We start from the raw sequence: 16,444 nt of genomic DNA on the forward strand, positions 1-16,444 counted from the left end.
ATCAATAGTGCTATTTACATAGCGAATGATTCTTTTCACAGCAGAAAGATGGGATTCCATGGGATTAGCCTGATAACGTGCACAAACACCAACACTATAGCAAATATCAGGACGACTAGCAGTAAGATAAAGCAAACTTCCTATCATACTTCGATACAGAGTTTGATCTACCTTTACTCCTTGTTCATCTTTGCTTAATTTCAAAGTTGTGCTCATGGGAGTGTTGGTATGTTTGGCTTTTTCAAGGCCAAATTTTTTCACCAAATTCTTCGCATACTTACTTTGAGTGACAAAAGTTCCCTCATCTGATTGCTTCACTTGAAGACCGAGAAAATAAGTGAGTTCACCTACCATACTCATTTCGAACTCCTTTTGCATTTGGGAAACAAAAACCTGCACTTCAGAGTTAGAAGTAGAGCCAAACACAATATCATCAACATATATTTGAGCAACAATCACATCAGAATTAATGTTTTTGATGAAAAGTGTTTTATCAACATTTCCTCTCTTGTAATCATGAGAAAGCAAGAATTCAGTTAGACGCTCATACCAAGCACGTGGTGCTTGTTTTAGACCATACAATGCCTTGTCTAACTTATAAACATGATCAGGAAAATGTGGATCCTCAAACCCTTTAGGTTGTTCCACATACACTTCTTCTTTTAACGACCCATTCAAAAAGCGGATTTGACATCCATTTGATACAATTTAATACCAAGAATGCAAGCTATGGAAAGAAGTAACCTGATCGATTCCAGTCTAGCTACTGGAGCAAATGTTTCATCAAAGTCAACACCCTCAACTTGAGTGTATCCTTGGGCAACCAACCTTGCCTTGTTTCGAATGATAGTGCCAAACTCATCACTCTTATTTTTGAAGATCCACTTGGTTCCAATGATGTTCACAAACGGTGGTCTTGGAATCATTTTCCAGACTTTGTTTCGAACAAACTGATGAAGCTCATCCTGCATAGCTAAAAACCAATCTTCATCCATTAAAGCTTCTTTTACAGATTTAGGTTCTAAAGAAGAAATAAAACATAAAAATTGAATTATATTGGCATATTTTCTTCTTGTAACCATGCTCTCATCCAAGTTTCCAAGGATGAGATCTGAAGGATGATTCTTTTTAACCCTGGAGGATGGTTCCCTCTGTATTGGATCAGTGATTGAATTTAAAGGATACTCGGATTCTTTTGTTGTTGGATTTTCTGTAGCAACAGATTCCTGCACAGTAACCTCGACGACTGCTTCTGAAGCTTCGTCAGTTTCCTTTTCCTCAGCAGCAGGCTTTTCAAGCAAATCTTCAATCTGTTCTTCTGTGGAAAACTCAGAAAAATCTTTTAGATCATCAACAACAACATTAGCAGATTCCATAACAGTTTGGGTTCTCATGTTATACACACGATATGCCCTACTATTTGTGGAATATCCTAAGAAAACACCTTCATCACTTTTAGAATCAAATTTACCAATGTAATCACGATCTCGTAAAATATAACACTTACATCCGAACACATGAAAGTGACTTACATTTGGTTTCTTACCTTTCCAGATTTCATATGGTGTTTTGTGAGTACCTGGGCGCAAGAATACTCTGTTGATGGTATAGCAAGCAGTGTTAATGGCTTCGGCCCAAAGGCGCTTTGTGAGCTTCTTGCTATTCAACATTACTCTAGCCATTTCTGCTAGAGTACGATTCTTTCTTTCAACCACTCCATTTTGAGGAGGAGTTTTAGGAGCAGAAAATTCATGAGAAATACCGTTAGCTTTACAAAATTCATCATATACGGTATTTTCAAATTCCTTACCATGATCACTCCTAATCCTAACAATTTTGCCAATGTTACAATCTTTTTCAACATCAGAAACAATATTTTCAGAAGCATTAAAGGCAATACCTTTGCTTTTCTCATTCGAGAGATTTTGCTTACTCTTTTTCTTGATTTGTTGATTCAACTCAAAGGTTCTTAAAGATCCCATGAGTTCCTCAACCTTCATTTTGCCAAAATCTTTCGCCTCTTCCATTGCAAGCAATTTTGTATCAAACCTGTCAGGAAGAACTCGAACAATTTTTCGAACCAAGACAGATTCATCTAGTTTTTCTCCCAAAGCAAAAAACTCATTAGAGATGTCAGATAATCTTTCATAGAAATCATTTAAAGTTTCAGTATCTGACATTCTCAATTCATCAAATCTAGTTTGAAGCATGGTAAATCGTGATCTTTTTACATCAGCAGTACCTTCAAATTGAATTTGAAGGATTTCCCATGCTTCTTTTGCAGATTCACAAGATGATATTAATTTAATAAAACCTTCACCAACACCATTAAAAATAGCATGTAAAGCCTTATTATTATAACCAGACAGTTTTTCATCTTCAGTGGTCCAACTGAGTTCAGATTTTACCTGAGTATTACCTTTTTCATCATTTTCAGTAGGTTGAGACCATCCTGTAAGAATAGCTCTCCATGCTTTCTCATCTTGCGATTTGATGAAAGCTCTCATCCTGACCTTCCAATAAGGATAATTCGACTCATTCAATAGAGGAGGTCTAGAGATGGAACTTCCTTCTGCAAACAAAGACATCTCACACAAAACAAGTTAAACGGAATAACCTCAAGATCTCACTAAGAATTTAGTGACTTGCTCTGATACCAATTGAAATTCCGTATTTTAATATTCCCAGTTTGATTATTAAATTAAATGATTAATTAAATGCGGAATAATAAAGCGTATCGAAAACGAGTTTTCTGTAGTTACAGAATGCAACTCTGTAACTCCAGAGAAACCCAGAAAAACAAACAGTGCATAAAAGTAAAAACACACAAGATTTTTGTACGTGGTTTCAACAATCCTTTCAGATTGTTACTAGTCCACGGGGCCACGCCCAGAGATAAGATTCATTAGATCGGTATCAAAAATACAAAGTAATTGACTTATGCATAAATAGACTCCCTCTTATTGTATGCCGCAAGCTTGATGTATTCCACCTACTAACCGAATCTTGATAAAACTCCAAGAGCTCGAACTCCCTTCGATCACCTTGAAGAGTGCTTGAATCCTCCCGATTCAAGGCTTAAAGGCTATCTCCCGAAAGCCTATACAACCATCTCCCGAAGGTTGTGTGCTTGTATCCTCCCGATGCAAGACTTCAAAAGCAATCTCCCGAAAGCTTGTAAATACCCTTCTCCCGAAGGTGCACTGATGTTCTTCTTCGTTGTAGACTTGAATACAGACTCAAGACAATACAAACAACAAATAAACAGAGTAAGAGTAGAACAACTCTTCTCTACAAAACAAAGACTCTCTTTTCTAAAGATATGAATGGAATTCAAAGATACAAGAGAGGTACCAAGAGAGGTACTAAACAAAGACACTCTTTCCTTAAGATATGAAAGCAATTCAAAGTGTGTGAAAGAGATACAAAACCTAGCAGCTATAGGATGTATTTATAATGAATATACATCTCATAGACAGCTTACATTCGGTCTGAACAAGACCTCAACCCACTAGAAACTTCCCTAAAATAATTCTTCAATCGATCAGAATTTCCGTTTACGTACATACGGTAATCGTGGGCAGTAACTACAACTTTCCTTTTATAGAAAAGGAAAGTCTAGCTCCGGTTTTCTCTTCAAGAAACCTGATCTAAGAAAATGGGAAACTCAACACAAGATCAGATTACACAGCTGGTTAGATAAAAACGAAATGGGTAACCAAACTTACCATTTTTACCTTTTTTCCAAAAATAGGAAAGCTAGACAACTTTCCTTTCAAGTTTGATTTACACAAATATGGAAACCATATCAATATATGCCAGCCGAAATATACATTAAATAATAAAATATTTTTGTCAATTAAATATGCCAAAAATGGAATTAACACAGAGTTTGACAATAGTTTCTTGACATCTGCAATCGACTCCTCAATTCCAACAAAGCCAAGCTTTGAATAATGATGAGATGGAGATATGGATCTTAATTCTTTTCGTACAAAGTCGAAAATATCATGAACCACCTGAGCTTCATTACTATAATATATATAAAAACATAAAAACCACATTATAATATCTATTTCATGTATATTGTACTCGGAATTTCATAACGTTATCCTATTTTATTATTTTTTAGGGCAATTTTCATTTATATACAAGTAGATTAAACCCATAAAGCTAAATATATAAATATAAAAGTTAATATTTATATTTTGATATATCACTAAAATATTTTATGTTTACTAAAATTTAATTAATATGAAATTAAAAAATAAAGAATATGCAATCAAACACATTTATAAATTTTACTAATTATATTTTATAAACAATGCATATACATATGTTTATTAAACATTTGATTAATATTATTAATGCTTATAATGTTATTATTAATTGAGTATGTTTATTATGATACTAAATAAAATTTATTTATTAAAATATCATAATAATTTTAAAAATAGAACATGTTAATTCCATTTTTGGCATATTTTATTGACAAAAATATTTTATTATTTCCTATTAATTTCAGCTGGTATGTGTTTAACATGGTTTCCTATTTTTTGTATTCAAACTTGGAAGAAAAGTTATCTAGCTTTTCTATTTATGGAAATTATGGTAAAAAAAGGTAAGTTTGATTGCACAATTAATGTCTTATCTAACCAACTGTTGAATCTGTTCTTATATTGAGTTTCCCATTTTCTTAGATCAGGTTTCTTGAAGAGAAAACCGGAGCTAAATTTTCCTTTTCTATAAAAGGAAAGTTGTAGTTACTGCCCACGATTCTGTAGGTACAGAAACAGAAATTCCTGGACTGATTGAAGAATTATTTTAGGGAAGTTTCTAGTGGGCTGAGGTCTTGTTCAGACCGAATGTAAGCTGTCAATAAGATGTATATTCATTATAAATACATCTTATAGCAGCTAGGTTTTGTAATCTCTTTCATTCACTTTCATATCTTAAGGAAATAGTGTCTTTGTTATGTAGAGAAGAGTTGTTCGACTCTTACTCTGTTTATTTGTTGTTTGTATTGTCTTGAGTCTGTATTCAAGTCTACAACGAAGAAGAACATCAGTGCACCTTCGGGAGAAGGTATTTACAAGCTTTCGAGAGATTGCTTTGAAGTCTTGCATCGGGAGGATACAAGCACACCTTCGGGCGAAGGGTTTTACAAGCTTTCAGGAGATTGCTTTTGAAGTCTTGCATCGGGATGATACAAGCATACAACCTTCGGGAGATGTTGTATAGGCTTTCGGGAGATAGCCTTTAAGCCTTGAATCGGGAGGATTCAAGCACTCTTCAAGGTGATCGAAGGGAGTTCGAGCACTTGGAGTTTTATCAAGATTCGGTTAGTAGGTGGAATGCATCAAGCTTGCGACATAAAATAAGAGGGAGTCTATTTATGCATGAGTCAATAACTTTTTATTTTTGATACCGATCTAATGAATCTTATCTCTGGGCGTGGTCCCGTGGACTAATAACAATGTGAAAGAGTTGTTGAAACCACGTACAAAAATCTTGTGTGTTTTTTATGTTAACTATAACATCCCAATTAGTTATCAGAATATTTTTTATTAATTTTATAATATTATTATATATATTTGAAAACAAAAATTATGTAGATATTTTATATAAAATTTAATTTTATTATATATAATAAATCATAAAAGTTACATCTATCTATATAATCACATCTATATATAAAAGAATCTATATATTTAAATTTTAATTTCATGACAAATTTTTTATTTTAAAAATAATTAATGATATTCATGTTAAAAAAATTTGATTAATGATATATATGTTTATAATAATTTATATACTTTATTAAAACTACACTCTCCTAACTACAAATTATAATAAAATATGTATAACAATAAAATTTATTCTTGTACATATATAAAAGAAATTTTTACATGAAAAATCCATTTTGCACAATTTATTACCTAAATACCTCTACACGCTTATGTCTACATTTTTACTTACAAAGTTGGTTTTATTACACAAATACCACTTAGTCATCATTCCATCCATCATCAATCAAATCCTACTCTCTTCCCTCTCTTTTTTTCATTTTCTATCAATCAATCCATCATTTCACTCTCTTTTTTTCTTCTTTTCTTTTTATTTTTAATTTTATTTCAGTTTTTAATTTTTTATTTTCAGTTTTTAATTTTTAATTTTTTTTCCATAACAATTCTTCTTTTCTTCTTATTTTTAATTTTTAATTGTAAAGCTAGTTTCTTATATATTGTTGCTTAGGTCTAGGATTGACTTTTATCAATCAATCCATCATTTCACTCTTTTTTTTTCTTCTTTTCTTTTTATTTTTAATTTTATTTCAGTTTTTAATTTTTTATTTATAATTGGTTATATAAATTTATATATCTATATATTGGTCTGACAATTATTTGCAATGCTCGTCGGTATATTGTTCTTTACAATTACCCCCAAATTTTATTGGCCTCTGCTATTTATGAACTTCTGTCACAAAGAATTACATTATCGCTTAAAAAAATCTTCAAAACTATATATAGTGGTGTTAGAGAGTATTTCACCAAAGTTAGCCATTCAGCAGTCATTCCTTAAAATGAGGCAATTGGGTGAAATGAGCCAATACTGATTGAAAACAATTACATTATTACTTAAGAAAAAATTGTTCCCATATAGAGATTTCATTGTCAACGTTTTTGGGAAAAAAGCTAATGTTGGTGCTGATGTTCGAACCGAGGTTTGTTTTTGATTTCTTTTTGGTTTTCTCCCATATTTGAAATTTTACACCTTCTTTATGTATTTTTTTAATATGCTTTTTATCTAGTTGTTTCCTGTCCATTTTTATATCATCAATGGGTAACAATGAGATTATCATGGATGTTGATGTTCAAAGAGTTTTTCCTGTATTTTAGTTTGTATACAGTTGTTTTGTAGTTTTATTATAGTTTTGCTACTTGCATATGTTATTTCACTATAAAATTAATATGCAACTATTTGCACAATACTTACTATGTATAACTACTATTTCTTAGTCCCCATCAAATTAAATTCTTGCATAATATATAAACTATCATAAAACGATAATGCAACTATAAGGCAACTATTTGCACTTGCATACAGTTGTTTTGTAGTTTTATTATAGTTTTGCTACTTGCATATGTTATTTCACTATAAAATTAATATGCAACTATTTGCACAAAACTTACTATGTATAACTACTATTTCTTAGTCCCCATCAAATTAAATTCTTGCATAATATATAAACTATCATAAAACGATAATGCAACTATAAGGCAACCAAAACAAAAAATAAATCAAAATGTAACTGTATATAACGTAGATGTATTATTCATGAGGTTTTTTTAAAAATTTTCACATCATACATTGTTTTGAATTTGGTGGGAGGTCCGGATCATTTTGTTTCTGAATCTACATTTCATGAATCTGGATTTCGATATTAGGGGGAGTTGTTTTGATCGAATAAAACAGAAAACAAATGTGTAATTTCAGTTTCTTCACAGTTTTTCTGATTTTTTTTTCGTCATTTTCAGTTTAGATCATTGCAGGAATTTTTTTCCAGTTGATTTTGCCAGAATTAATAGTTATATTTTTCTCGTTTTGGTTTCATTTTGGTTGTTTTGCGGTTTTGAAACGAGCGCGTATTTTCATCTTCATGGTTCGCTCTGTACAGCTGAAGGCTTAGTGCATGTGGTATTTTTGTAAATATTTGTATGTGGACTGTATAAATGTTTAATGGGCCGACCCAAAGTATTTTTGTAATTTTTTTTCCTTTTTTGTATTTTTTTGTTTTTTTCCCTATATAAAATACGTATATATATAATCACATCTAAAGTCCACACCAATATAGTCGCAATAGCTAAATAAAATTTTAAAGATTAAAATCTCAAATCCTATTTTAAAAATTAAAAAATAAAAATACATTATCTAATTAAAAAAAAAAATTGAATATATATATATTGTACTTAACATTACTTAATTAAATCCAATTAAAAAAAAACTAATGCATTGGACGTAACATTAATTAAAAATATTTTAAGTAAATTAATTTATTTACATATTAAGACTAAAAAAGTTAAAACAAAAATATATATCTTATTAAAGTAAAAAGTAATAATAAATATGCATTTATTTTAAAAGTAAATTTAAAATCCCTTCTCCCCCATTATATATAATTATATTAATACTTTTTTATTTTATAAATAATAATAGCATATATAGTTGAGAATATTTAACCTGGAATTGGATACATGCCATCCTTTATGATTAGCTGCTTTAGTTAAAGCGTCTCTCCATTTTCGTATGGTAGCATCATCGTGACAACTATCATGTTTCTCGAAGGCTTCTGCATAACTTCCTTTTTGTTTGCGAACATCACTGGGCTCAACATGGTAAAACACAGGCACAACAATTTGTGTGTTCCTCTCCACACATTGGATAATATGCGCCAGTTCAGCCAAGCACCACGACGAAGATGCATAGTCTTTTGAGAAAACAACTATTGAAATTTTAGAGTCTTCGATGGCTTCCAAGAGAGCTTTCGAAATCACTTGCCCTCGCTCCAGTTTGTACTCATCAATGTATGTTTGAATACCTCCATCCTTAAGTGCTTTATGGAGATGACTTGTAAAATTAGTGCGAGTATCTTCTCCTCTAAAACTGATGAAAACATCATATTTTTTCTGTGAATAAGAGATGGTGGGGGGTTGATTATTATCAGCCATAGCCATCTTTAGGATGTGAAACGTATTTGCATCATCATCACTTGTGGATAAAATTTGTGAACAATGAGAAGAAATTGATCTTCACAACTGATAGAGTTTATTGTATATATTTTGTAATAATATTTTTTCTTTTTTGAAATAAAGTTGCACTATTCTTATTATTTTTTTTTTTTTTTGAAAAGTGCACTATTCTTATTATTAGATACATTGAAAGTTGAATATTAATATTATAAAGAAAACGCGTACAGTTTTGGCAACTTTTTAGAAGTTTCTTTGAATATACATTACTAGAGCATTGCTATTAAATTTAATTGTATGAGACAAATATTAAATTAAACTCTTTTATTTTAGCAACTTTTTACTTAATTAAATAAAGAGAAATAGCTACTATAGTTTTCAGCAATAAAAATTATTACAAAAATTTTTACTTTTAGTCATAAATTTACAATTAAAAGTAAAAAAATTATAATTCATTATTAATTATCATTTCTATGTTGTGACTAAATTAAAAGGTCCGTGATAAAGGTTAGTCACAAAATCACAAGTTTTTGTGACTAAATATACTTTTAGTCATAATATTTGTTAATGACTAAAACTAAATTAGTGATATTTTGCATCTAAATATTATATTTTAGTAATAAATAATTTTTTGTTGGGACTAAAAATTATATTTAGTTACAAAAAATTGATATTATAATTAAAAAATTATTACCAAAAGTAATTTTTTTAATAAATAATATTTAACCTAATTGTAAGAAAATAATAATTTTTGCATTATTACACGAAAATAAAAAAATTTAAGTGTTAAAGTGCAACAATTAAAAGATTAAATTTAAAAAATTATTATCATAAATATTCAATAAATAAATAAATAAATTTTTATATATATATTGTGGTGTGAATTGAATAATGCAATCACTTATAGTGGTTGACCTTGACTTACTAAAACAGTGGTGCAGCTTCTTCTTCATCCACATAATAATTTCCCAGAAATTGACATAATATTAAATATATATTAAAGAAGTGGTGTAGCTTTTTTCTTCATCGCCATCCACAAAATTATTATCCCCATAAATTATCACAATATATTTAATATTACGAAATTTCGTAATAATTACACTACATATATATAGTTTTAATTTGCTCATTTTGTAGCTAACATATATTATATATAAATATTGTCTTATAATATATGATGATCATACTATCCTACGTTCACTTTAAATATGGGTCAGACTTTTTGATACAATATGAAATTAGTACGAGTTTTGAAGGCACAAGCATGATTAGGCACGAAAAAAATATAGGCTTAGACACGACACGACATGATACTATAAATTAGTACGACACGACACAAAAAATATATCCTTAAACACAGACAGGAGAAGTACGAAAAGCATGACACGTAAACACAAATAAACTATCCCAAAAAGCACGACACGCGATAAACTCGAAAGGCCCAACATGACATATATTAAAACAACATTATAATTTATTATTATTATTATTAATAATAATAATAATAATAATAATAATAATAATAATAAGATATAAATTTATCGATTATAAGTAAGTTAAAATAATAATAAAATTTAAATATAATACTAAATATTATAATTCTATTATTAAGATTATTAGAACATACAAAAAATAAGATTATATATTAATTTATTTATAGGGTGTGATATAACAATTTGAGTATTTATAAGTAAATCAAATTTTAATAATAATAATTTTTTAATATAATTATCTATAAAATATTGTTAAAAAATTATATAAATGTAACTTCAGCTTTGAAATATAGATATAATTTAGTAGTACTTGAAAAAAAATATAAAAATGTAAAGTATGAATTTAAGTTTTGATATAAAAATAGGCTGGACTGTTTAAGAAATACGGTCCGGGACGAGCACAGCACGACAAAATCTGAACACGACACGAAAATATCGGGCCTACGGGCCGTGCCGGGCCTACCCTTTAAAAATATTAACACGACTAGATGGTCATTCCTGGCTAAACTCTGAAAGTAAACTTATTATAACAAGTAGAAACCAACAAGTGCTTCAGAATATTATTGACAATGATGAAGGGATGATATACAACTTGAAGGGACTAAATACAAAGGATGCTCTTGAACTCTTTTGTTTGCATGCCTTCAAAAGAAAATCACCCAAAGACTGTTACGAACAACTTTCGTCGATGTTTGTGAATTATGCTCAAGGCCTCCCACTAGCTCTCAAAGTTTTGGGTTCTCATTTATTTTCAAAACGCAAACAAGTATGGCAAAGTTTGCTAAACAAGATAAAAGTAGATGCTGATCAAAAAGTTACAAGTATATTAAAAATAAGTTTCGATGGGCTAGACTCTAAACAAAAGAGTATATTTCTTGATATAGCGTGTTTCTTTCTCAAGGTTATCGAAAATATTTAGTGAAAGACATATTGGATGATTGTGGAGATTTTGACATTGCCATTGAAGATCTTATTGATAGGTGTCTGGTAACTGTTTCTGATAATGGCACACTTGAAATGCATGATTTGTTGCAAGAGATGGGTTGGAAAATTATAGTAGATTATGGATGGGCAAAGATATTTGTCGTTTCTTCACAATTAATAAAGTAAGTGTTATTCTATAATGTTATTACACAAACCATATTTTTTCATAAAGGATATATAAGAGAAACTTATATTAATAAAATTGTGTGAAAACTTATTAATGCCATACATATATATTACGTGCCAAGTTATGTATGTTAATTTTATTTTAGTTTTTAGTTTTTTTTAAGGGAAAAAAACAAAAAAATACAAAAAAGGAAAAAAAATTACAAAAATACTTTGGGCCGGCCCATTAAACATTTATACAGTCCACATACAAATATTTACAAAAATACCACATGCACTAAGCCTTCAGCTGTACAGAGCGAACCATGAAGATGAAAATACGCGCTCGTTTCAAAACCGCAAAACAACCAAAATGAAACCAAAACGAGAAAAATACAACTATTAATTCTGGCAAAATCAACTGGAAAAGAATACCTGCAATGATCTAAACTGAAAATGACGAAAAAAAAATCAGAAAAACTGTGAAGAAACTGAAATTACACATTTGTTTTCTATTTTATTCGATCAAAATAACTCCCACTAATATCGAAATCTATATTCATGAAATATAGATCTGTAACAAACAGATCTGGAGCTCCCACTAAATCCAAAACAATGTATGATGTGAAAAATTTAAAAAAAAACCTCATGAATAATACATCTACGTTATATACAGTTGCATTTTGATTTATTTTTTGTTTTGGTTGCCTTATAGTTGCATTATCGTTTTATGATAGTTTATATATTATGCAAGAATTTAATTTGATGGGGACTAAGAAATAGTAGTTATACATAGTAAGTTTTGTGCAAATAGTTGCATATTAATTTTATAGTGAAATAATATATGCAAGTAGCAAAACTATAACAAAACTACAAAACAACTGTATGCAAGTGCAAATAGTTGCCTTATAGTTGCATTATCGTTTTATGATAGTTTATATATTATGCAAGAATTTAATTTGATGGGGACTAAGAAATAGTAGTTATACATAGTAAGTTTTGTGCAAATAGTTGCACATTAATTTTATAGTGAAATAACATATGCAAGTAACAAAACTATAATAAAACTACAAAACAACTGTATGCAAGTGCAAATAGTTGCCTTATAGTTGCATTATCGTTTTATGATAGTTTATATATTATGCAAGAATTTAATTTGATGGGGACTAAGAAATAGTAGTTATACATAGTAAGTTTTGTGCAAATAATTGCATATTAATTTTATAGTGAAATAACATATGCAAGTAGCAAAACTATAATAAAACTACAAAACAACTGTATACAAACTAAAATAAATTCTTGCAACACAGCAGCATCTCAGAGCCTGAGCTGACCTGACCTGACCTGCTGCACCACCCACCACCACACCCCCCTTCCTTCCTTGCAATAACTCTCATTTATTTTCCCTCTCTTTCTTTTCTCCCAAACAACAAACCAAACCCAAACCAACATATCACGTGACATTCACGTGACTTTCATCTCCTATTTCTCTTCTCCTCCGCTATCGGCTATTCTATTCTAATATATATATAAATATCTCTCTCTCTCTCTCTCTCTCTCTCTCTCTCACTGACTCTCTTTTTTTTTTCCTTTTATTCTCTGAACCATAAATATGGCTTTTCAATTTTCTCCACCATCACCGCCATTGACGACCTTCTTCCCCTCCACAGCCGTGCCTCCTCCTCCTTCCCCGATTCCTCACCATCACTCTCCTTCTCTCAGTCCGAGCATTCTCATCATTATTCTAATTCTAGTCGTCACTTTGGTTGCCTCGGTCTCCCTATGCTATCTACTCCGTCACCTCAACCGTCGATGCCTCCGCCATCTCCAACCTTCTTCTTCGACGTCCTCCTCTGCTGCTCCAGTTACAAACTTAGACTCTCTTCGCTCCAGCCGCCGTGTCTCGCCGGAGAATCCTACCACTGCGCTTATTGAGTCGCTGCCTCTGTTCTCATTTTCTTCTCTCACTCGACGGAAAAATAAATTGAGTGTAAAACTTGTCAAATAACATCATGCATGCTAATGGAGTGTGTGAGTGGTATTTGTGTAAATAAAATACTATAAAAAGTAAAAAAGTAGTAGGGGCCGTGTGAAGGTATTGATGTAATATTGTTGAGTTTTTATATTTTTGATGTAAATTTTCCTTTTTTTAAAGAAGAATTTTAAAATTAATAATATTCAATGTAGTGATAATTATTGAAATTTAAAACCATAATAGTGATTTAAATAAAAACAAAAATTACTATTATACTTTGTAATAGTAATTAAAAAAAAATTATTATTCGTTCTAAATTTATCTTCGAAATTAATAAAAATGTTTATCTGTAAACCAAAAATTCTGTTATATAACCACATTTTATATAGAATAGATAAGGTATATGAATTATTCGCCTATTTTTAATTTTGTGATTAGTCATTAGGAGTTGTATATAGTTCTTCAAATTGAAAAGGATGTATGGATTTATTAATTTGTTTTGAATTTTCAATTGTTAGGCTTCTTCCACAATTGAACCAATATTTCATGCTGATTGTCATCGTGATGTCATAAACTTAGACCCTTCAATCTTTCAAAAATTGCCAAGTCTAAGATTACTGAATCTATCGTCAAGATTTTCTAATATTCAATTTCTATTGCCTGACTTTTCCTGGTGAGCTTAGATACTTGGAATGGTATGAATACCCTTTGCAATCCTTAGGCTCAAATTCTATACCACACAGTCTTGTTTATCTTTAAAGGAACTGTGGAAAGAAAATCAAGTAAGTGAAATAACTATATGCTTTATTCATTAAATATTATAAATTTGATACATTGTTAATTTTAATTGATATATTATTCTTTTATTTATATCAAATACATATATAATTATATATATTTGATGTATTGTTTCATGTCTTAATTAATATAATTAATTAACTACATTTTGTCTATATAAGGAGGATGTTAGCAACTTAAAATAGCTTACTTGTCTCCCAAATCTTTCTCAAGCGAATCTTCACATGCTTCGTCTAGATGGTTGTACAAGTTTAGTTAATCTTCCCCCGTTAAGATTTCACAACATTTTTGATGATCCAGATAAAGAATCTCAAGTGATGTACCAATATAATTCTTTGATGGATCATTTTATAAAATTTATATGTTTAAGTGAAACAGCAATCAAGAAATGGCACCCATCTATTATCTCTCTAAAAAAATCTTCTTCTACTTGATCTTCATATGTGTGAACATCTAAGGGAACTTCCCAATGATATGTGTGAGTTAGAATCATTGGAATACTTATACATGAATAATTGCAAGAAACTTGAAAGCCTCCCAACTACTATTTGTAAGTTGAAGTCTCTTCGAGTACTTCAACTTGAAGGTTGCTCGCGATTGAATCTAAAGAGACTTTATTTAACATGCACGGGGATTGAAGAGATGCCATCATCAATAGAGAATCTAGTTGTGCTTGAAAGGCTATACTTGAGTGGGTGTAAGAATCTCAAGTCTATTCCAACCACCATCTTCAACATGTGCAACATTTCCAGTATGGTGATTGATGAATACCCAAAATTCCAAATTCTGCTATATAATGGTTTGCCCTGTTTGCTAGTAAAAGACTCAAGTGAAACCACTTATAATCGACTACTACTAACAAATGATCAACCGTATATGTGCAGAAGTAGTTGTACTTGTAAGTTACAACAAGTTCATTGTCAAATGTGGGGATGGGGATAGAAAAGTAAAGGTATATCTCTCTTACTTATAGAATAAATTCAATAGTATAGTTTTTTCACCATTAATATTTATATAAATGACTTTTATTTTTCATGTATTGTAGGATTTGAGTAGACCAAGTTTTTGTTATCCAGGAGATACAATTACTCAATGGTTTGCTCATCAATCTATGGGATCATCACTTGAACTAAACTTACCTTTTTCCTCTTCAAAAGATCTTCGCAACTTTTTAGGGTTTGCTTTATGCCTTGTTGTTGAGTTTGAAGCCACCATTTTGAAACGTGATGTGTTAAAATGTAAATACAATCTGAAAACCAAGAATGGTCAGAACTTTCAATTCTATTCAATTATGCAATGTCAAAAAGCTACTCATTTTGATGATGATGATGATGATGATGATGATGATGATGATGATGATGATTTAGACTCGTTCTCAAATCAAGTGTTCTTTTTTTTTTTTTTTTTTTTTTTGCTAAGTATTTTTATTGAAACAAAACTAGAACAAAGTCATTGCCACAGGGGGCAATGTCCCTTAACACACCTTGAGAACCAGACTTAGAGCCTCTTGCCCAACCGGCTAAGGCATCAGCCACTATATTCTCAGAACGAGGACAAAAGCAAAACACAACCTGATCAAAACACTTACACAAACATAGACAGGATTCAAACACAGGGTAAGTGCCCCAGGCGAGAGGCAAACAACCAAGATTGAGAGCCATCACTGCAACCTTAGAGTCCGAAAGGACTTTGATCTTTCGAGTGTTACGTTGACGGGCCACTAAATCAAGTGTTCTTATGGTATGATAATGGTAAACACTTTCAGAAAAAGAGACCACATTCAGAAGTTTCTCTCAATAGGAGAGGGAAAGTCATACGTTGTGATCTTTTATTAGATAGGGAAGAGAGTGTCATATTTGAGTTTCAGAATAGCAAAGGAACAATAAAACAATGTGGAGTCCACTTGCTACATTGCCAAAATATTCAAATTAATCATATATTCCTGTGATTGCTATAATTCATTACTGTATTATCATAATATTACTTTCTACTTACAGTTATATATAATACATGTTATTAATTATCATTTTGATGATGATGATTCTAACTTAGACTCGTCCTCAAATCATCAAGTGTTCGTATCTGGTTTTTTGTATGAGATTGGCATATTTGAGTTTTGCATTGACACAGGAGAATAAAACAATTATGTGGAGTTGGCTTTTTACATCGCCAAATTTCAAAAACAGTTTGATTAAGGTAATATATTACTATTATTAGCAGATCTTTTTATCAATCAACACGTATGTCTAATATTACTTTCTACTCACAATTATATATACTACATATTTTATTAATTGAACTACATTTTCATAATTTATGGGGATATATATATATACTTGTAT

General features: G+C 30.4%; 1 protein-coding gene and 1 long non-coding RNA gene across 2 annotated transcripts; one reads left to right on the plus strand and one right to left on the minus strand.

Annotated features, from left to right (window-relative positions):
• Positions 1–3,578: 3,578 nt before the first annotated feature.
• On the minus strand, positions 3,579–8,915 carry LOC115725742 (toll/interleukin-1 receptor-like protein). Its single transcript, XM_061117837.1, has 2 exons — positions 8,242–8,915; positions 3,579–4,032 (listed from the first exon to the last, which is right to left on the minus strand). Exons 1-2 carry the CDS (start codon positions 8,733–8,735, stop codon positions 3,696–3,698), a joined length of 831 nt encoding a protein of 276 aa, XP_060973820.1. The 5' UTR covers positions 8,736–8,915; the 3' UTR covers positions 3,579–3,695.
• A 4,956-nt stretch (positions 8,916–13,871) lies between these two features.
• On the plus strand, positions 13,872–15,291 carry LOC133039024 (uncharacterized). The gene is made up of 2 exons (XR_009688568.1): positions 13,872–15,054; positions 15,148–15,291. It is a non-coding gene; the product is annotated as an uncharacterized LOC133039024 (long non-coding RNA).
• Positions 15,292–16,444: the final 1,153 nt, after the last annotated feature.

Source organism: Cannabis sativa, chromosome 6 (genome assembly GCF_029168945.1).
Source record: "Cannabis sativa cultivar Pink pepper isolate KNU-18-1 chromosome 6, ASM2916894v1, whole genome shotgun sequence".
NCBI lineage: Eukaryota > Viridiplantae > Streptophyta > Magnoliopsida > Rosales > Cannabaceae > Cannabis > Cannabis sativa.

What these genes read in the sequence shown, in the direction of transcription:
- LOC115725742 (XM_061117837.1), bottom strand. Translation starts at nt 8,735, where the DNA reads ATGGCTATGGCTGATAATAATCAACCCCCCACCATCTCTTATTCACAG. An exon ending in TGGCATGTATCCAATTCCAG is followed by an intron (nt 4,033 to 8,241) that starts GTTAAATATTCT and finishes TATATATTATAG; the next exon opens with TAATGAAGCTCAGGTGGTTC.